This window comes from Trichomonas vaginalis, chromosome V (genome assembly GCF_026262505.1).
Source record: "Trichomonas vaginalis G3 chromosome V, whole genome shotgun sequence".
Classification (NCBI taxonomy): Eukaryota; Parabasalia; order Trichomonadida; family Trichomonadidae; genus Trichomonas; species Trichomonas vaginalis.
In genome coordinates this window covers 23,844,067-23,864,983 of record NC_067207.1, presented here as the reverse complement: position 1 = coordinate 23,864,983, position 20,917 = coordinate 23,844,067, and the positions used below count along the sequence as shown (strand labels likewise).

Here is a 20,917-nt window from a genome sequence, read left to right as displayed (position 1 = left end):
AATGATTATTGAGCCATAGATACTTCAAAGTAATGTTATTGATTATAGTTTCTTGATATATGCAGGATAATTTTTCTTGATTGGGTGTAATTTTATTGATCAAATTAAAAAAATCATGTCACTTTTTAAAATCGGCCTATTAAAATTAAACAAGTAAGCTGATTCATAGAAAAATTTTACAAAAATTTTTTCAAATTTATTTCAGATACTTCAGAATTGTGTCAATTTTTCATCGGAAATTGATGAATATTAATTATCCGTGTGGCTTCTCAGCCTATGTTATGAATGCGGATTTCTCACCGGAGTTTGTTGTTCAAGGAACTACTGTATGGGTTGTATTTTCATTTGTCAACGGACAACCTCAATCCACAGCATGTGTTCCATTTAACGTTCTAACTGTGTTCAATTCGCAAGTTAACAACATAATTCCTCGTCCAAAGAGTGGCCCTGCATATTTGCTCGTTACTGTTGCATTTTTATCTCCAAATGGTAAAGAGATGCGTCCAATTGGCCGTGGCCGCATAAAAGTTGAGAGTCTTCGCACAGGGGAAGATGCTGTTAATACAATGGACATCCCCCATGCAGAAATTCAATCAAAGATTTTATGTAAACTAAGATTTACTTGCAGATTAACACCACCAGCTGCTCAAATGCCACCAGCATATGTTCCACAACCAGGAATGCAGCCTCAATACCCACCATACGGACCTGGATATAACCAAGGTCAAAATCCATACGGCGGACAAATGATGCCACCATATGGAAGCCAAGGAATGAACCCACAGATGCCTCCTCCTTACTCTTACGGCAACCAGGGAATGAATGGACCCGTTCCACCACCACCATCTTACCCAACTCCTCCTTCTGGTTATCCACAACCACAATATCCAAGCCCAGGTGTTCAGCCAATATATCCTGCACCAAATTCATCTCCCTATAGCAGTAATGACGGAATGGGTTATCCTCCTCAACAAGGATCGCCTTATGGATCACAAGGTGGAATGATTCCTCCTATGCAACCACCAATGGACCAGTCAAGTAACCCAGAACTTGTGCAAAGAAATCCATATTATTCAAATCCAAATACCAATCCATATTCTAACATGTAAATAAATCTTGAAACGTATAAATCACATTTTAATTATTAATAAAAAATCTTTTAAGATATTTTTTTCAAAAATCTAAAAAAAATATAATATTTGTTCCACATTTTAAAGAAAATTAACTTGACATTAATGCAGGCAATTTGGTCTATCTTCAAGGCCATTCAATTATCATAAATTAAATTTGAAATTATTGAAAATCAATTAAATTGCTTGCATTATTGTTGGAAGTACTATTCTCTCATATGGTTAAATTTTTAGGACTCTGTTTTTGAAGAAAATAATTTATCTAAACTGATGAAAATAATTGAAAGTGTCAGAACAACGTTGTTTTCAAATTTTGAATGTGGAATTTATTTTCCAATTTCTTATTAAACAAGAAACTTTCATATAATTCTGTAATTATTGGAATATTGGGTTGGCATTAATTCATAAAAATATTAGATATTCAATTGAATTTCTTCAATTCATTAAAGAAAAAGTCATGTGGGCAAAAAAATATCATTTGTGAAGGGTAAATTCAATATGTGGTTGAGGTTCAAATGATATATCAACATTTTTTTCATACCTGAACAATTTTTAAATTTCAAAATTCAAAAGAATTCTTCACTTTACGCTGAAACTCGGTTTCTATAAAACATCATAAAAATTCCGACTAATGTGTAAGATTTGGCACCTTCTTCTGAAAATTTCAGATTGATTAAAATCTGAGCACGACAGGTTAATTTAAATGAATAGATTAATATTATACAACTATGCTAATAAAAATTATAAATATTTGATTATGATTTGTTCACAATGATTTGTTGATTTTGATTTTTAGTGTTTTAGGACTGTTTACTTGTTATATTAATTTATTTAGAAATTCAATCCAGCTCCAATTTAGGGAGATGGAAAATAATTAATTTTAAGGGTACACACGAGAGGATCATGTAAACTTCAGAATTTAGAACCTTATTTTTAGGCATTATCTTGGCTACCTATTTAGGCTCGAAAAGCAAAAAATATCAAAAAATACAACTTGACTCCATTATGACCCTTTCATGGAGGTAGTTTTTATCCGCTAGTATTTTCCCTTTGAATCTCTTTACAATTCGAAATCAAATTCAAACCTCAGTAGAAGAAAGGAAGAATCGACTTACTACGGTTGTAATACGAATAAATACATATATTTAATTATTTTTATTTACATAATAATTGTTTGAAGCTCATATTCCATCAAATTTTTAAATAAAAACATTAAAATGTTGAAAATGTTCATATATTTTAATAGGGTTTTGGCACTTTATTGAGGAATTACTACATACATAGTCGAACTGAACTTGACATTTTGAAATTTAAATTATTTATCAAAATTAAAATTTAACTTGAAATTTATAATTATTTAGTCATATTTTGCATAATTCTAAGTAGATTTTGTAAAAAATCAAGAAAGAAAAATTTTAACGTGCTTTATTTCTTCTTTTTTATAATAATACATATTATTATATAATTAACATATTCATAATGTTTCACCCTTTCAAAAATATAATCCTCCTCCTCTCAAATAAACGTACATACGGGTGGCCTCTTTTTTCAAAAAATTAAAATTTGAAATTTTGGGCTCAAATATTAGAGATTTTTTCAACCTTCAACGATATATGTTGTCTATATCAGACCTCCTTTCTTTTTGATACTTAACATTGTTCCTAAATCTTAGCCGTTAAGGCTGTTCTGAAAATATTTTTTTTTCGAAAAAATTCGAAAAAAATTCTTCAAATTCAAAAATCCCTTAATTCATGAGGATTTTGGAAAAAAGTTTTTACATGAACATGTGTATATTATATGAAGTATGTTGATAAGGTAAAAATCAAATTTTATTGCATATTCATCGAGAAAATAAACTAACGAATCCCTCAAAATTGAGAGGGTAATCCTCCTCCTCTCAAATAAACGTACATACGGGTGCACCCTTAAGGTATATGAGATTGAAAGAGTTTACAATTTTGAATGAGTATTTTTCCAAAAGGCAAAACCAAATTTTAGCTAAAAGTGACAGGGAAAAAAAACGTTTAGTATTAAAAAAAAGACCGATGAGAGCTTCGTTCGAAATATAGAGGGAACTGAGAATGCGCAACCATTCTCAGGGAATATTGGATGCTATTCCCGTTCCCTCTGTATGGAAAATTGAGGTTTTCAAAGGGAGTTAAAATAATATCAAATTTATACTAATTTACTTCAAAATACAAAAGTATTTGACAGCTAAAATTAGTTACTTTAGCAAGCCTATCAATACCCTTTTACGATTATTGCTACTTTTTCGAAATAAAAGTAAAAACAAATTTATACTAATTTACTTCAAAATACAAAAGTATTTGACAGCTAAAATTAGTTACTTTAGCAAGCCTATCAATACCCTTTTACGATTATTGCTACTTTTTCGAAATAAAAGTAAAAACAAATTTATACTAATTTACTTCAAAATACAAAAGTATTTGACAGCTAAAATTAGTTACTTTAGCAAGCCTATCAATACCCTTTTACGATTATTGCTACTTTTTCGAAATAAAAGTAAAAACAAATTTATACTAATTTACTTCAAAATACAAAAGTATTTGACAGCTAAAATTAGTTACTTTAGCAAGCCTATCAATACCCTTTTACGATTATTGCTACTTTTTCGAAATAAATTAAATTTATTATCAAAAACCTTTTTTTTTCTTAGTAAAAATAAAAATGTTATTTTATATCAAGTTTTTATTCATAAATTTTTATAAATGGCAATTAAACTTTATTAAATAATAGTTGTTTATAAATTATATTATATTATTATTTAATATTATTTTGATAATGAAGATTTTATTTTGCAATATAATATAAACGAAATTTTTTACCTTATGAACTTTTGATGGAAATATGCAAATTTAAAATAATAAAGAAAGCCGCGAGCGAAGCGATCGGCTTAGTTCGAAGATTTTGATTCAAATCTTTGCTGATCTGTAATTCGCGGAAGCCGCGAGCGAATCGAGCGGCTTAGGTCTAAGATTTTGATTCAAATCTTTGCTTATATTCCTTAAATTCTTTATGAAACTCGCAACAGTTCCATAAAAAATTTTAAATTCTAAACTGTCGAAATTACCGATCGGTAATCACACCCTTCACGGGTGTGTCACTTTTTACAGGCGTGTCACTTTTAGCTAAAATTACCCCTACTCTTTTCCAAAATTCAAAGATGGAAAAATATTTTACAAAGTCGCAAAAAACCTCCTTGCAATTATAGCTTGTCTACATAATATTATTTTAATAAATATATAATTTATTCGGTACTTTTTTTTTTGCCCGATGAGCTTTTCTATATGATCTTTCAAAACTTGTCCTGAAATTTAAATCCATGTTTATTTCAACGGCAATTAGATCAAAACAGCTTGTTATCATAAAACAAATCATTGTGAGATCCACCAACTAATACTCAACTGATTTATTTAATAGAATGGCATTAAAAATTAATAGATTGTTCAAATCAATATTTATAATCAATAGCAATAAGGATTATTACAATGTTATTAAAAGAGGATTCGAATCATACTATTGCGTAATAATATGATCATCCCATTTAATATTCTTCAAAATAAAAAATTTACAAATTTGAAAAAAACTTGTTTCATTACTCCTTAAGAATAATTGCATGAAAAAACAGAATAATTGATGAATGAATGTATTTTTAACATTTTACCATAGAATATTTCTAAATAATAATGATATTATTATTTGTTATATATTGTGATAATGCGTTTAATGAACGCAAAACTTTAATCTTTTAAATGTTTTGAAAATAATACTTGAAAAATATATTTAGATTTTTGAGTTAAAAATTTTAATCTCCTCTCAATTGCAAATAATAATTTGGAAAATCATTTTTTCTGAATTCAAAGTGTGATTTTTCAGAAATTTTTGTAGGGAGCAAATTTTTTGTCTAAAAGTTAAATATATTCGTTTTCTCTAATTTAACACTTTAAATCAAATTTCTGATAATATTGACATTTAATGTTGTCAAATATTTTATAATTTTTATTTGGACAACATTGCATATCTAACAATATCTATTAAGATAAAACAAATGATTAACGTTAGTTTGTTCACAATTTTTATACCGATTGAGACTATATTGAATCCTCTCAACTGTTCATTTTTTGATGAGGCGAAACAGGACACTGAGGACATCGAAAAAAGAATTTATCAGTAAAGAAATGCTTGAAACAGTCTTAAGCCTTTTTAAACTTGGTCATAGTACGAAAACTATCGCTTCCGTGACACACATAAAAGAGCGTAAGGTCAAAGAAAAAACAAATGAATATTGGAAAGGTATAGTTAATGTATTTTCGTTAGAAGAAGACTTAATAATCCTAAATAAATTGAAAGAAGGAATTCATCAACCAAAGGCACTTAAGGCTGTGTTACCTAAGAAAAGTTGGTGGATGATTAGAAATAGATTACAACAGATCCTCGCTAAATTCCCTGATATTGAGACTACTACAGAAACAGATATTCGGACAACTTTTCATCCTAATGAAGTCGATTCCTCAACTGCTGAAGGAAGTATCTTTGATGTAGAATTAGGTCTAGACCTTGAAGATTTATTTGATGGCTTCGAATCTATGCAAAATCCAGACTTTGAAAATTTTGATTCACCTTTTTAATTTGACTAAAAGCGGTCTTTTATCCTGTATGATAATGAGATTAATAGTTAATAGAATTTAATAGAAATACTGTATATTATATAGTAAAATCTAGACTTGAAGAAAGATTATTTCAAATATAAAAAAAAATGAGTTGAATTAATATAATAATAAGTCTTTATATATATATTCAAATAAAATCTTAAATACTATCAACAATTTTCTCTATAAAATCTTTTCTCACTCCAATTTGCGATAACAAAGCATTGAAAGGAGGCGGGAGGACACATTTCTGTTCAATCATCAACTGTATTCCCTTATCAAGTACATCATTTGCATTATTTTCAGCGCATACAACAACAAATTGTGTTTTTGCAACTTTTATGATCTGTTCCATGAACCATTGTGGTGGTTCGATCTTTGCAGATATAAAAGATGTCAAAACAGCTGTATGTAGTGAAAAATGCCATTCAGAATTATCTATTTGCAATAATTTCATCAATAAAGAGTCTTCATTGTTCAAAGCGATCTCTTTGGCAATAACTGCGACATCTCCAAATGTCGGAACACCACTTTTTGCGAATTTTAAGAAAGATTCGAAATCATCTTTCTTCGCAAAACGAAGAATATCAAGATTTGACATCTTCTGGCACTCAAGTGGTTCAGGATGTCTCAATACGACCCTCAATCTCTCAACAATTCGATGAATTTTTTGAGATGATAATAATTGATTTGCGAAAACATCTCTTACAGCGATATCTTTGTTCATTTCCATGATAGATGATGCCATCGAGAGGCTAGTCATCGCTTCTTTCATCGCCGAGAGAGAATTCATTCTTAATAACTCTCGGCCATGTCTGTAAAGAATCGAAGCTGCCTCTGAAAAATCTCCATGGGATTGGTAAAGCATTGCTGCAGCTGGAAGTGTCTTATACGATAAAACTGACATTTCTTTGCCAATTTCATTGTAAAGTTTTCCGAAATCAGTTTTCGTGAGTTTCTTGAGGTCGTTGTTAGTAACACTCTGGGAAATCGCCATTCTAATCATGTCCATCTTTTCATCCCTGTCTTCAGGAAGGCTCAAAGCGATGTCTAAAGCCTTATCTGTCATTCCATTTTTACAATACAACATGAAAATGACAGAAGAAATGAATGGTCTGTCGATATTGATGATCAACTCACCGAATTTGATCGCAGAAGTGTCATCATACTTGGAAATTTCAAGAATGGTCGATCTATAAATCAAAGTAAAGTCGAATTCGTCTCTATGGTCAGCGAAATAGGCAACAGCAGCTGGGAATCGCTTCAATTGGACAAGAGCAAGTCCGTATTCGATGAAATGACCATTGAATAAATGTAAATACGAAATTACAGTGGAAGCAAGGCCTTTTTCGAGGAGTGCCTGAGCTACATTGGTTGGATGTAGCAATTGGCGTATCTGTCTGGATAAGTCTTCGTTGAAATTGTTCTCATGATAATCTAATGGTTCGAAAATACGGAGTTGGAACAAGTTGTTGCCTTCTATGATAACTGAAAGCTTCGTGAATGACTCTACAATGGTCGAAAGACTGTTCAATCGTGTTCCAACGTTGAAATTTAACTTTGATTCGAGGAAAAGTGTCGTTAAATAGATGCATTTGGAATAAAAAGCAACTGCACGTGCTATTTGTGATACTGCTGATGCCCAGAATACACTGTAATCCGTTCCTTTGAGAAATTCTTCATTTGGTGCTGGAATATGGATCAAATTGATGATTTCGTCTAATCTTTGTAGGTATTTGGACTCAGAGATCTGTTTGGGAGCATTGATATCGAGATTTGCTACGATTTTTTGGAAGATTTTCGATGGATCAGATCCACTCTTCAATTCTGCATCGATTTCGTTCCATATTTGCTTCGGAACGAGTCTAAGCATTGCTGTAGTGACTCCTTCGAGTGAATTTAGCTCTGGTTCCTCTTTCATAAATAATAAAATATTTTCGATTTCAAAGAAAGGTCTGAGAATGTAAATATATGAGTTTGATGATATGTAAGTGAAGTTGTTGTTATCTATAGCGCATGATTTTGGCGAAATCATATTTTTTTCGTCGATGTCAATTTTTGAAAATTTTTCTAAGGTCGGGAATTGGTATTTTATGTAAAGATCGTAATCGTCTAACGGCGACCACTCAGAAGCCACGAATTTTCCTGTTTCGAGGTTGTATTTACAGATAGAGACATCTGGAGCGTCTCCTTGTATGACTGTGATGTAGTCCTTACCTATTGTAGCATCAAGGATGTTGTGGAACTCTGTTTCGAAGACAATTGAAAAATCTTGATGAGATTTCTTCAAAACTTTCAAAATTGATGATGTTTCATTGCGTAATATCATCACTATTGAGTCAAAGAACACTTTAATAGTACCAGAAATGCATGGTTTGTTCCATAATGAATTTGTCTCGATTATTTTTCCGCTTTCTGAATGGATTGTATAGATTTTCGAGTCCTTTGTGAGAGCGTATATGCTGTTATCGAATGATTCCATCGAAAGAATCGAGTTTGATGGGTGAATTTTGTTTATTATTGATTTGATGAACGATGTTTGTTTGTTTGCGATGAATAAAACCTCGCCATTCTCGATGCAGTATATTTCTCCTGTATTCTTGCCTAGGTAAAATCTATCATTCGCTTGGCAAAACGCTGTTGGAATGAATGGGAGTTTCATTGTAGCGGAAACACCTTCCATTCCAAGAGCAAACAAAAGTCCTGTGTTCGTTATTAAATATGCATCTGTTAATTTATGAAATTTTGCTGTTGTTGGTTCAAGATAAGGTAAAATTTGTTGATTAAATTTAAAACATCTGGATTTTCCTGATCGCAAATCAGCAACAACAACTGTGTTGTCATGAATTGAGTAAACTAATGATTCATAATTAAATTTAAAAATTTGTTTGTAAGATTTTGGATCAATCTGAACAGAACTGCAATCTCCAAGCTCAAGTTCGATTTCTTCACAGTTTTTTCGCGCTGAAACAAGATCAAAGCACCTTGATGCTCGATAAACTTCTTGATTCATTGCGATGGCCTCAAAAATTGCTTTTTGTCAGTTTACGTGTCAAAATTAATATTCTCATAACACTAATTAGAACGATTGTACTTGATTTCTTTTTGATTCAGATATAATGGAACTAAATACAATGATTTGATTGCCATTTTCATTTATTCAGATATTTTGAATTTTTATATTCGTTAAATTGAATTTGCACAAGTGTGAAAGTCCTTGTTTTTTCTATGTTTATGAATGTGTTGAAGACAATTAATAACTACTATAATTTTTTATAATAATTTACAACAAATATATATAAAATAATCTATGCAGGAAGGATTTGCTCTTCTTGAGCAATATATTTAATGATTTGTGAGTCTTTCTTTTTCTCTTCTTCAATAACTTCTTTCAATAACTCATGATATTTTTTGGTTGTTATCCACATCTTATCCCATGCGGTGTTTATCCGCTGTTTATCTTTCATTAAAGGAGAACTACCAGGATTTGTAAGTACATGTAGTAATTCTTCAAATCCATCATTCCTTAATGTGTTTTTATGGATTTCTAAAATGCCTAAGCCAAATGAAAGGAGAGGAGCAACACCGAAAGCAAGGAACTGTTCAAAAATAAATGTTGAAAGTTCCAACCCAAAGTTTCCAGACAGAAAACATACCATTAGCCACATTGGAGTAAAAATTGTGCTATCAAGCATTCGTTCTTCGAATGCATGGTAAATGTCTGGAAAATTCTGATAGATAAGACGATCAACGAGCGTCTTGTGTAATCTTAGCTTCGGAAAATCTTGAATAAAAAATAAACGATGAGGAAGAGAAGATTGGAACATTAAAGAATAAAATGACCAGAAAGCTTGTTCTTCTGGCTGATAAAGAAGAAACATTGATGCTATAAAATTCATTCCTTGAGTATAACCTAGTTCTGGATCTACATTCGCATAAGCGTTAAGTAATCTTGATAACTCATCTAAAAATCTCTGTGAATTGTCGTTAGACCAAGATGGCATTGTTCTTGGAACATCATGAGAAATTATTTGAGAAGAATTTGAATTTACTTTATCTAGTTGACTGTACGTAAAGTTCGCCTTGCTTTTTACAGTATGTGAATTTGTCAAAAGAGCCCAAACATCTGCGCGATATTTTGTTGGAACTCCTAATCGCAAAGAACGAATAATTATTGAGCGAGATTCTTTCATTAGCTTTTCCCAATTCTTTATTATATATTTCCAATCTCTCACATGGGAAAAATCATCTTTTTTCTTCGAATCCATCTAAAATCTTTTGATTTTTTGAATGTGTTTCACCGTAAAAAATATTTGTAATAACCAATTGTAAAATGATTTTAAAAATTATAAAAAATGTAAAAAGTTCGTTGGAAAAATAATTCAATGGATGAATTTTTTCTTGAAAATGTAAGGTTTCATTGAAGTTTCGATACTTTCCAGTATCATCAGTGCGTGTAGAAATAGATAACGGCAGAAATATGATATTGAAATAACTAGATCCATATCATTTTGAAATTCTAATATCTTTTATCTTATTAAATACGTTATTTGAATGAAACATGGCATGGTATCATAGTGTTCAATTAGCAAAAGTATTTATGGCATTCATTAATGTGATTTTGCATCTATTCAATTTCACTCATATATAAAAAGAGAAACAAGCTATAATAATTCATGTCAAAAATATATATACTTCCAAATGGCCTTGAGAAATAACCATTGCCAATGAATCAAGCTTGGAAAATAATTCAATGAAAAATGTGTTTATTATTTGAATTATGGGTCTCACTCTTATAGTTACTTCTGAATGTATAATATATATTAACTATTTTTTCACTGAACTCTCTGCTCGATGAAGAACCAATCGAATTAGGGTAAAACATAATAGATATATATATCTTCAATTAATTATTAATAGAAAACGTCTTAAGGGAGTAAACATATCGATGAACTTTTATCATCCTTTTATTTATTTACCTGTATTTTCTAGATTTTTAAAATATAAACGGCAGATGCAGTTTCAGAGTGATAGCAATGACTTCAAGTCTAGCACACGATAGGTGTATCAATAAAAGTTTTCCAATGATTTGTTTAAACGAATGAGATAAAATCTTGCTAATTAAATTAAAAGTTAGAGCTTTCTTAAGGATACCCTTACGTGTCAGATTTTTTGCGCATACGAAGAAGTCATGCTAGACATGAGCTATAAACCTGAAATTTTAGCAACATATTTAAAACTTTTTAAACTACAATACACTTTAATATTCAAGAACAAAAATATTCTTTTTAGAAATTACATAATTATTTTATGTGAAATCTATATAAAAACATATTTTGCGAGCGTAACTTTTTTCTTTATAAGCACCTTATATGACTTATAAACTGTGAAGGCACATAATTGTTAATTCATAGAGTTGATATGTTTCCAAAATTGAGAGGAAATTTGAAAATTGAATACCCTTTCAATTCAATTTTCAAAAGATATCAGCTCCTTCAATAATTGAAGGACGATTTTGATCATTTGCTCTTAAAACAAGTATGCCATGGAGAAAAAAGTTACGCTCGCAAATCTGAAATATAACTATCATATAAAAAAATTAAATTTCTAATTTTTTACTCTATAGATATTATTGGCCATTTGTGTAATGCATAAAAGTTTATGTCATATGCATACATTTGGAAGTATGGGAGACGAGGGAAATTACTTCTATGAGGCACTAGGATTTTTAAAAATTTCTCTATCGGACTCACCATTCAATTTCTCGAAAATTAAAAAAAAATCAATAATAGCTAAAATGTATTATGCATAACAAATTTTAATGTTACACGGTATTTTTTGAACTTCATGACATGAATTTTCTTTATATTATTTTTTTTTTTTGGATTTTCTATGATTTATGCGATAGGCTGGAACAACATTGTAAGTGCAATGATATCATTTATAGAGAAATCTAAAACTTCAGCATTCAGAACTCGCAACCACAAAAATATTCATTTGCTAAGTAAGTAAAGTTGATTAAGTTCGACACTTAGTTTTTATACGTAAAACCAAGTGTGTATTGTTATTTCTTGTTAAATTATTGAGAAAAAAATAAATTGTAAGAGAAACGATACTGATTATTGAAATAATATTGAGGGTAGCTGCAGATTTCTTCATTAACATGCCGGAAATTTGTTAATCTTGGTTTTCTATCATAAAATCTGTCGAAGAATCTAAAAACGGAGATATGAAATAGAGATCATGTAAATCTAGAGTATCCTGTCAGAAAAATAGACTAAGCATGTAACCCTTTTTTGGTCATAAACACTTTTTACCACTTAGTCATACAGATGATCATTAAATTTAAACGAGCACTTTTTGTCAGAATTTATTCTTTTACAAAGACAGAAGATTTTAGTATTATTTAATATTAGTGCTGTAGCAAAATTCAAAAAACGGTGAAAATTCAGTGAATTTGTGAATTCACATTTTTTTTCGACATTTTTCTTGATATATCCATGCACATTAAGAACACAGCTTTGATACGCTTAAAAAAGCATATTTCATATGAAATTATTAAAGAAATAAACAATTTATATAAAAATTGCACTTATGGGCAGTTTAGATATATAATTTATATATAACATATATACAAATCCATAGACAAAGTGCAATAACTACAATGTTGTAGAAAATTACAGCAGAAATACTGACTTTTTGAAGGATAATAAGAATTCTTCTAAATGTTGTATTTTTATAATTTGATTGATTTTTTTTTACTATTTCATTAATCTTTTATGAATAATAATTATTTTTAATATATGTGCTATTAAAATTTCAAATTTTGACTAATAATATCTAAGTTATCTGAACGAAACATTTAGAAAATATCATACTTACATTGAAATAGCAAGTAGAGCATATTAATAGCAAGTTTCTTGGCTTTATCTATCATCTATTGTTGTTTGATCAAACAAAATTCACTCTATTATATGGTGTCAATTAATTAAAACAATTTTTAATAGTTATTTATTTAGTGCGAATAAGTGCAAACTCATAAATGAATAACTTAATAGTAGAAATGAATTATCTGATATAAATCTCACATTTTGTCCATCAGAAATACTTTAATTGCATACGCATAACTATTAGTAATACGTCTGGAGTGTCAATTAATAACAATCCCACAACAAGTAAAATTCAGATTTTTATTAAACTTATTTTTTCCTAAAAGTTTTCTCAAATTACTATATATACATATGTGGATAAAATAATAGTAATATTGTAAAAAATTAGATAATTTTTTTTATTTGAGAACCTCTCAAAAGTTCATTCAATTTATCAATTGTTTCAGTTTGATGTATATTCATTTCTGGAGCCTAAAACTAGCAATCATGACAATATCATATTCTCTTTCTAACTACGCAATGTAAGGGTATCCTTAATATCTAATTCAAGATTTTGATGATAATCGTGGCTGAATCAAACTAAAATCTTCATGTCATTTGAATATTACGGTTTGTTCAACGGATCTTTATTCAGATTTGAGGGAAAAGATCGAGTTTAATCTTTTGACAATTATTCGTTATTAAATATAATTATGGAAGATTAGAGCAAAATTATTTTTGAAAGCCGCGTATTTTCAATAGAAGTTTTTTTTAGTTCACTTAATCCACAAAAACTCGAGAAAATATTAATATATATATCTTGCTGAACCTATTTTTCATTTATATGGAATAAAAACGATATTTGCTTTTCAATTCTATTACACAGAAACAAATTATATTATCGAAGAAAATGGATTATTTTGAACAATGAGTGATATATCAGATTGGAGATAAATAAAATTTCGGCTGTATTCAATTTCGTAATTAAAGAATTTTTCTGGTATTGTGCTTGCGATTTAAATTGTGTTTTATTTTCCTTTATCTAATACTTTTCTTAACATTAAGAATTTTTGAGAATTTTATTTTTATCAAAATTAAAATGGAGAATTAAAATTTGATATTATCACAGTATCATTTCAATAAAATTTTACAAGGTCAATTTAAGGGTATAGTAAACTCAAAATTCTAGAGTTTTGAGAGTGCCAATAAACTCTATAGGCCTATATATATCTATATTTTAAAGGAGAGGTTACGCCATAATATTTGATATTATAAATTATTAATTCAAAATAAAAGTAGAAAATGAAACTAATTTTGTTGTAAACAGAAATTCATCAAAAGTGACACCTCAGAAAAGCTAAAATATTGAATTTTTGGAACTTTTGATAGAGCACGTTTTTAAATATTAATTAAAGTAAATGTATATTTTGTAAAGATTCTTTTTAATAAAAAAATAAAATTTTGAAGAAGAACACAAAATCTTCTGAAAAATAATATCACATAAACTCATATTATTTTCTAATATATAACTATTTTATATAAAAATCAAATTCAATGATCTTAAAAGCGAAGGATAAACCTCAAAATTTACGAATATAATGAGTGGGAATATCAATTTTTGCTTTACGCCTATTCCCACTCATTATATTCGTAAATTTTGAGGTTTATCCTTCGCTTTTAAGATCATTGAATTTGATTTTTATATAAAATAGTTATATATTAGAAAATAATATGAGTTTATGTGATATTATTTTTCAGAAGATTTCATTCTATATGCCTATGAAAAGTACTCTCAAAACTAACTTTTTCCTAATTATAATTAAATCTAGAATATTGTATTATGCTTAGTATTATTTCATTTTTCTCATTCAATTTAGAATTTACAAATGTCAAAAAATTGAGAGCTGTCACTTTTGATGAATTTCTGTTTATTACAATTTTATTCTAACCTATATAAATATATCAATAATCTAAAATGATTATAGTCTGAACTATATTTTACCAGATTATCAAATATAAGAGAAATGAAATAAGGCATAAAAATATTATAGCATAATTATTGGATAAATGCATTAATGAACAAACGACACTTTTTCAATATTAATTTTTTTATATGTATTTCTTCCTCTTTCTAGAACGCGCTTATCAGAGTATGGCTGTGCCTGATGAGGCAGATAGTGTTATTGACGGATGCAAAAAAGATCAATATCAGATTGTAAATCCAGGACTTTTAGAATATCAGTTAATCACAGTTCCGGCAAACGGATACGTTTGTCTAGCTATTGACACTGTTTTCATTGTTGGTGAAAAATTGAAAATTACAGTATCCCAACACAATACTACTTACAAAAAACCAAAATCGAGTAAGTATTTCATCGGAGTTTCAACATATTGCAGAGAAGGCGCACACTCATGTAAAATTGTTCACCCAACACTCCTCAAAATCGAATCATCTTTAAGCTCAGAGCAGCAAGTTTATATTATTGGCGCTGAAAGATCCATCAAAACCCGTGATTACGTCGAGAGACAGTATAGACATAACCAATATTACTTCTCCTCATATAAGAGCACTTCATTATTAACAGAATACACAGTATCCAAAGTCAACAGAACAGAAGGTACATATCAAGACATTTGGGATGAACAATATCATTTATATTCATGTCCAGTTACGATCGATAATGATGTCACTGTTTCATACAGGAAAAATCATAACATCATCCGGGTTTTGTCAAACATGAATGCAAACGTTACATTACAGAACTCGACCGATGAGAAGGGCACAGTCAATACAAAAGGCGCTACGATTGTTGGTCTAGACCCTAAAGAGTTACCAGCAGAAAAAATTTACGAAATTGAATCAAGAGCTTATGTCAAATGGAAGCTTAATGGTCAAAACAAGAATATGCGCAAATTCATTGGCAGAATTAAGAACGATAACAAGATCCTCAACTTTGGAAATCTTGTAGGCATTTACGAATTGCCAATTTGGGCACATATTCTCATTATTGTTATTATATGTCTCTTGGTTATTGCAATTATTATTGCTCTCATCATTTGCTGCTGGAGATTCGCAACTGTTGAAGACACAACAGAAACAGCTGCAGAAGAAAAGAACTTAAATGAGTCGAGTGATGACGTGATGTTGAGTGAATAAAATGTTCATATTATTCTTATTCATTTTATTTTTAAACGTTTATCTTTTTGTTTCCCCAACCGATTGATATTTTAACGCAAAAAAAGAGTTTTCCATAACAGATAGAAATTATTGAATTTTTATATACAGTACAACAAAGTTTTTTTCGTAAATAAAAATGGCATTATAAGTATGAAGCTTCATCTGTAGGAAGAAGGTTCTGTAATTGCGACTTTTGGTCGTCTGTAAGCGTTTCTGGTATCATTAAGTTGAATTTTACTATCAAATCGCCCCTCTGATTTTTATTAAAATAATCTGGCAATCCTTGACCTGGAATTCTCATTTCCATCAGGTTTTGTATATTTTTAAGTGGTATTTTAACGTCTGTACCATCCAACCCCTTGATTATTTTATCATCTTCTCTGATAACTTCAGAAAGAGTAACGTTAATTGTTGTATAAAGATCGCGACCTTTCCTCTCGAATCTATCATGTTTTGTTGATGTTGCTACAAAAATAATATCAGATGCGGCTCTAAGACTTACAGCATCGCCTAAGCCTCGTCCAATTATGCGATGATATTCGTAGGCGCCTTTGGGAAGAACAATTTCTGTCTTCTCAATGATTTCCATAACTGGTTGCTTCTGACATTTCGTGCATGCAACTGTTCCGTCAGGACATTCGCAGTCAACAGTATGCACAGCGGTAACATTTCGCTTGGCTCCGAACATAAAATCCTCTAATGTGAATTCTACTGGGTAAAAAGCCATACCGCCATAATTTGTTAATTCCTCTGGGTATTTTCCGATCATTTTAACGAGAGCTTCGATAGCTTCATCACTCTGATATCCAGCAACTTGGAAATCTGTAGAATCAAGGAAGTCCATTCCAAATAAGTCATATAACGCGCGAGAGTAGTTATTTCCAAGAATTGCATATGCTTCTTCGGTTTTCTCCCATATGTCGAGTGTTGTTTGGCTTGGATTTACGAAGTTTTTCTTTTGTTTTAAAAATCTATTATAGGATTTCTTGATTTCCTTCTGAGATGCAGAAGTATCAAGACCAATCATCTGATAAAAATTAACGCCTTCATATTTAGAAGCGTTAAATGGTTTCATAAACATAGCAAGACAAGCAACTAACATTTTTGTCACTTTTTAAATTCTCCAATATCCTAAATCACATCGAAAACTATTATTTGATACATATACTTTTAAGCGGCACGATTGTGAAACAAGGAATAAAGAGTATGTTCTTGTGATATTTCGATGAAATCAATGAATATTTCATAAATTTCACTGATATTTTTTTATTTAATGAATTTTTACTCTTGCAACAAACTTATTATTCACTATTATCTAATTGATTGCGAACTCTCTGCTTCAATTTGTTATTAATCTATAGTTTCATTGTGTTTTCATTTGATTTTTCCATTATTGAGTAACTTGAAGTAACTTTCAGCATAGTAATGTCTAGTCCTGATCAAATGAGACATATTTTATTCTAATGCAATTTACATTTCATCAATTATTTTAAAATTTCAAGAATTAAAAGGAATTATTGAGCCATGAAGGGCAAGAATTGTTGATTCTACTAGAGTTGGACAAAATAGTTTTCCATATTTTTTTCAGAATGCAAAAAATGAATGCAACATTGTATGTTTTGATGATGATAATTTCAAATTCGAAATTTTTTTGGAATTTTTTTGACTTAAATCAATTTTTTCTTCTGTAAATGATAAAATCAGCAAATTTTAAATAATGGTTATTGCGTAATTTTTCAAATATATTTTATATATTCTTCATATGCTTAATTAAATCGAGAATTGATTTTTTCAAATTCATTATTCGTAAATTCATTCAAAGTTTCTTAAAGAGTAATTTCAATTTTCCTAAGTGAAAAAGGAAATTATATTGCTAATAAGCTTAATCATTCCAAAAACTCTGGATATCTTCAATATTTCTGATTTGGTGGTAAAATCATTAATATTATAGAGTTTCATCATCATACATAATAGAAAATGCAAAGTGAAACCAATATTAGATTAAAGAACTTTGGATTAAAGTCATGAAGCTGATTTCTTAGCGAAATTTTTGCTTAATTGCAAAGTGGAAACCATTACAAGATGAACAAAAATAAAAAGATTTTTAATTTAAAACAGTCATTAATGAGCAAAATCACTATTAAGGCTCAAAGCCTACAGAAGATAAAACCTGATTCTATACCAAAAACAGTTGATGAGCTCATTAAAGATATCGGAACAGCAAATCTTTCTGAAGATGAAATCGAAATTCTTTGTTCAGCTGCGTTACCTTTAATAGAAGCACCTCTTCCAGCAACTGGAAGAGCAGGATTTAAACTTTGCAATGTTTTATTCGAAATAGGAACCCCAAATTCATTTAAAGAACAGCTTTTAAATAAATTGAAAGTTCCTTTATCAATAAAAGGACCTACATCAGAATTAGCAATAGAATTATCCCAGAAATTAATACATGAAATTACTCCAGTAACATTTTTTGACAAATATATCAAACAAATTCCGAAATCCAAAACACCAATTCTCAAACATTCTGTTTTGAAGATCTTCTTATACGCTATAAATACATTTCCAGAGTTTAAAACGAAGCAATTCCTTGAAGTAATTTTGAATTGCACTACAGATAATAATCCTGATGTCAGGAAGACAGCATTAGAAATTATCGGCATAGTATACAACAGAAATCCTAATTCAATGACAAAATTCATCAAAACTCATTTTCCGAATAATTTTACAGAAATTATTGCAAAATTAGCAGGAAAAACACCTCAGAAAACAGAAACTTTTGCAGACTTATCTACTGTAGTCGATTTAACACCAGAAGAAATCGAAAAGCAAACAATACAAGAATTTCGTAATCCTTTACCAAATATACAGCCAGACAAGCGTCCATGTCCTTTTGAAATCATCAATAATCAACTTTCTCGCGATGTTGACTGGTCAATCAGAATGGAAAATCTTACAAAATTGGTATCTCATGCTAGAGGGTTTGCAGACAAAAGACAATACGCGAGTGACTTTCGTAAGGCTGATAATTTCATAAACTGCGTTCTCGATGCAAGATCTACTCTAGCAAAACATGCATTTTTATGTTTAGCTGCAATTGCTAGAGCAATTGGTCCTCCTTTCGATATAAACACTGCTAATCTTGTTACAGGTATCTTTAGCCGTACGAATCACTCAGCATTAATTATTTCTTTGTCAGCAGAACTTTGCATTTTGAAATATGTTGAATTTGTATGGGGAAAGAACATAAAATCCGTGATACTTAATTGCTGTAATGTAGAATCAGCCCACAGCAGACTCACTGCCGCGAAGGCAATGATCATTGCCGCTGAAAAATGGCCTCAAGATCTTACTAAAGATTTTCCATTGAATTTACGAAAAATGACAAAAGATAAAAGTGACCTTGTTCGAGATTTTATTAGCAAACAACTGACAGAGACAGGAGAAATCATATATTTGAACTATTGCCAATCAAATGAAGAAGAAATCAAAGTTTCAACAAATGTTGAAATTAAAGAGCACACAGAGACAAACAAGCTGTCCTCATATATCCAACACAAAGATATAGAGAATATTGTCACATTGTTGGAGACAGAAGATATAGATGTTTCAGATTTAATTCAGAATTTATCTGATTTTGTCATTGTTGAGATGAATGAAGCCCAAGACGAAGAAATATCCATCAGATACATGACAGTTCTCATCAATAAGTATGCTGCTCTTTTCAAACCAAAGATACAAGAATTCATCAATGAATTACCAGATGACCAAAATAGAGGACTGAAATATATCGATATTTTATCGTCAAAATATGGAAAACTAGAGATAATGAAATATTTGATGAACTCTACTTTGATATACTCCCATAGATATTGCGCAGAAGTTGCTCTTTCTCTTCCTTTGGATCCTGAATTATCTTCCAAAGTCGTGAAGAATATAATTATTTGCGGTTTTTCAAAATCTTTGGAAAGTGAACTTAAAAGACTTATGAAAAACATTTATTCATGTTCTAAAATAGCTGCAGAAGCTTTAATAGGATCAATTCCGGTAAATACAAGACAAGATTTCTTGGATACAATATGTAATGATATTCCTTTCCTTAAGAATACTTTTGTTGAACAGAAAACATCAGATTTGGTTCTAAAACTCAAACTGATGATCGGAGTCAATGATATTGATCAGATTATTCTGCAAAAAGCATTAGAGCAGAATGATTCAATAGAAGAAAAACTTCTTGCCATAGCAGTAATAAGAAGTCATCCAACATTTTTGGATTTCTTTGTTCCGTTTTTGTTAAATTGCATAAACGACAACGAAAATCCAGTTGTTTGCGGTGCAGCTTCGAATGCCTTCCACAAGAGATGTGATGGAAATGATGGCGTTTGTATTTATTTTGCAAAAGAGCTTAAACAAGATAAAAACCAATTAAATGCGTTTGCAAAATCAATAGTTTGCGCAAAACAAGAAGAAGCAAACGAATCTATACATATTGCATGCGAAGTCATTAAGAATTCACTCAGTATGTTTAAATTCTCTGCTTTGACATGTATTGCTGCTTCAATTGCAAAACTTGGTGAAGATTCTGCCAAAATTTTTGGTGAATTCGAAGAAAATGACATAAAACTGATTCAGTCACTTCTTTCAACTGTTTCTAAGAATAGTATTGTTTGAAATTGTATATGTAAAAATTATTTTTGTTGTTTACCCCCAAAGATATCATTTTTTCGTGTAAGTGATCCTCTCTGTTAAAAGTTTATTAACATAGAACACATATTAAAAAAAAATTTTGGATTTTGTATGAATCTATTACCTTTTAAAAATTTATTTACATTGAACTTCCAGATTTATTTATTACAAATGAGGTTAAAAAACGTCTGTTTTCGTTTCAATTTTTAAGGTCCTTTTTTCATTTAAGGTACCCTATTCAAAAAATGAAAGGGGGTCCCTCACAAAATTGAAGGGGTACCATTCAAATTCTATCGAAATAGTACCTTAATTAAAAAAGCTCTCAACCGGTACCATTCAAATTCCCTCAAAAATATTGAAAAGATTTTAGGTATGCCGCTAATA

General features: G+C 29.9%; 7 protein-coding genes across 7 annotated transcripts, besides 6 other annotated features; 4 read left to right on the top strand and 3 right to left on the bottom strand.

Annotated features, from left to right (window-relative positions):
- Positions 1 to 248: 248 nt before the first annotated feature.
- Positions 249 to 1,141, top strand: TVAGG3_0391860 (uncharacterized protein; the record flags this gene model as incomplete). The annotated part of the gene is made up of 1 exon (XM_001584241.1): positions 282 to 1,109. The coding sequence occupies one exon, from the start codon at positions 282 to 284 to the stop codon at positions 1,107 to 1,109; it is 828 nt and encodes a 275-aa protein (XP_001584291.1).
- An 873-nt stretch (positions 1,142 to 2,014) lies between these two features.
- Positions 2,015 to 3,055: a mobile genetic element.
- A 55-nt stretch (positions 3,056 to 3,110) lies between these two features.
- Positions 3,111 to 3,859: a mobile genetic element.
- Position 3,860: 1 nt separating this feature from the next.
- Positions 3,861 to 4,297: a mobile genetic element.
- A 978-nt stretch (positions 4,298 to 5,275) lies between these two features.
- On the top strand, positions 5,276 to 5,779 carry TVAGG3_0391820 (uncharacterized protein; the record flags this gene model as incomplete). The annotated part of the gene is made up of 1 exon (XM_001584242.1): positions 5,276 to 5,779. The coding sequence occupies one exon, from the start codon at positions 5,276 to 5,278 to the stop codon at positions 5,777 to 5,779; it is 504 nt and encodes a 167-aa protein (XP_001584292.1).
- Positions 5,780 to 5,917: 138 nt separating this feature from the next.
- TVAGG3_0391810 (uncharacterized protein) lies at positions 5,918 to 8,828 on the bottom strand (the record flags this gene model as incomplete). The annotated part of the gene is made up of 1 exon (XM_001584243.1): positions 5,961 to 8,813. The coding sequence occupies one exon, from the start codon at positions 8,811 to 8,813 to the stop codon at positions 5,961 to 5,963; it is 2,853 nt and encodes a 950-aa protein (XP_001584293.1).
- Positions 8,829 to 9,071: 243 nt separating this feature from the next.
- TVAGG3_0391800 (regulation of vesicle fusion) lies at positions 9,072 to 10,116 on the bottom strand (the record flags this gene model as incomplete). The annotated part of the gene is made up of 1 exon (XM_001584244.1): positions 9,109 to 10,068. The coding sequence occupies one exon, from the start codon at positions 10,066 to 10,068 to the stop codon at positions 9,109 to 9,111; it is 960 nt and encodes a 319-aa protein (XP_001584294.1).
- Positions 10,117 to 13,833: 3,717 nt separating this feature from the next.
- Positions 13,834 to 13,855: a mobile genetic element.
- A 129-nt stretch (positions 13,856 to 13,984) lies between these two features.
- Positions 13,985 to 14,022: a mobile genetic element.
- A 544-nt stretch (positions 14,023 to 14,566) lies between these two features.
- Positions 14,567 to 14,603: a mobile genetic element.
- Positions 14,604 to 14,746: 143 nt separating this feature from the next.
- TVAGG3_0391760 (uncharacterized protein) lies at positions 14,747 to 15,872 on the top strand (the record flags this gene model as incomplete). Its single annotated transcript, XM_001584245.2, has 1 exon — positions 14,783 to 15,826. The coding sequence occupies one exon, from the start codon at positions 14,783 to 14,785 to the stop codon at positions 15,824 to 15,826; it is 1,044 nt and encodes a 347-aa protein (XP_001584295.1).
- Positions 15,873 to 15,944: 72 nt separating this feature from the next.
- TVAGG3_0391750 (protein folding) lies at positions 15,945 to 16,949 on the bottom strand (the record flags this gene model as incomplete). The annotated part of the gene is made up of 1 exon (XM_001584246.2): positions 15,990 to 16,949. The coding sequence occupies one exon, from the start codon at positions 16,947 to 16,949 to the stop codon at positions 15,990 to 15,992; it is 960 nt and encodes a 319-aa protein (XP_001584296.1).
- A 1,000-nt stretch (positions 16,950 to 17,949) lies between these two features.
- Positions 17,950 to 20,818, top strand: TVAGG3_0391740 (armadillo (ARM) repeat-containing protein family; the record flags this gene model as incomplete). The annotated part of the gene is made up of 1 exon (XM_001584247.1): positions 17,972 to 20,518. One exon carries the CDS (start codon positions 17,972 to 17,974, stop codon positions 20,516 to 20,518), a length of 2,547 nt encoding a protein of 848 aa, XP_001584297.1.
- Between the last annotated feature and the right edge of the window lie 99 nt (positions 20,819 to 20,917).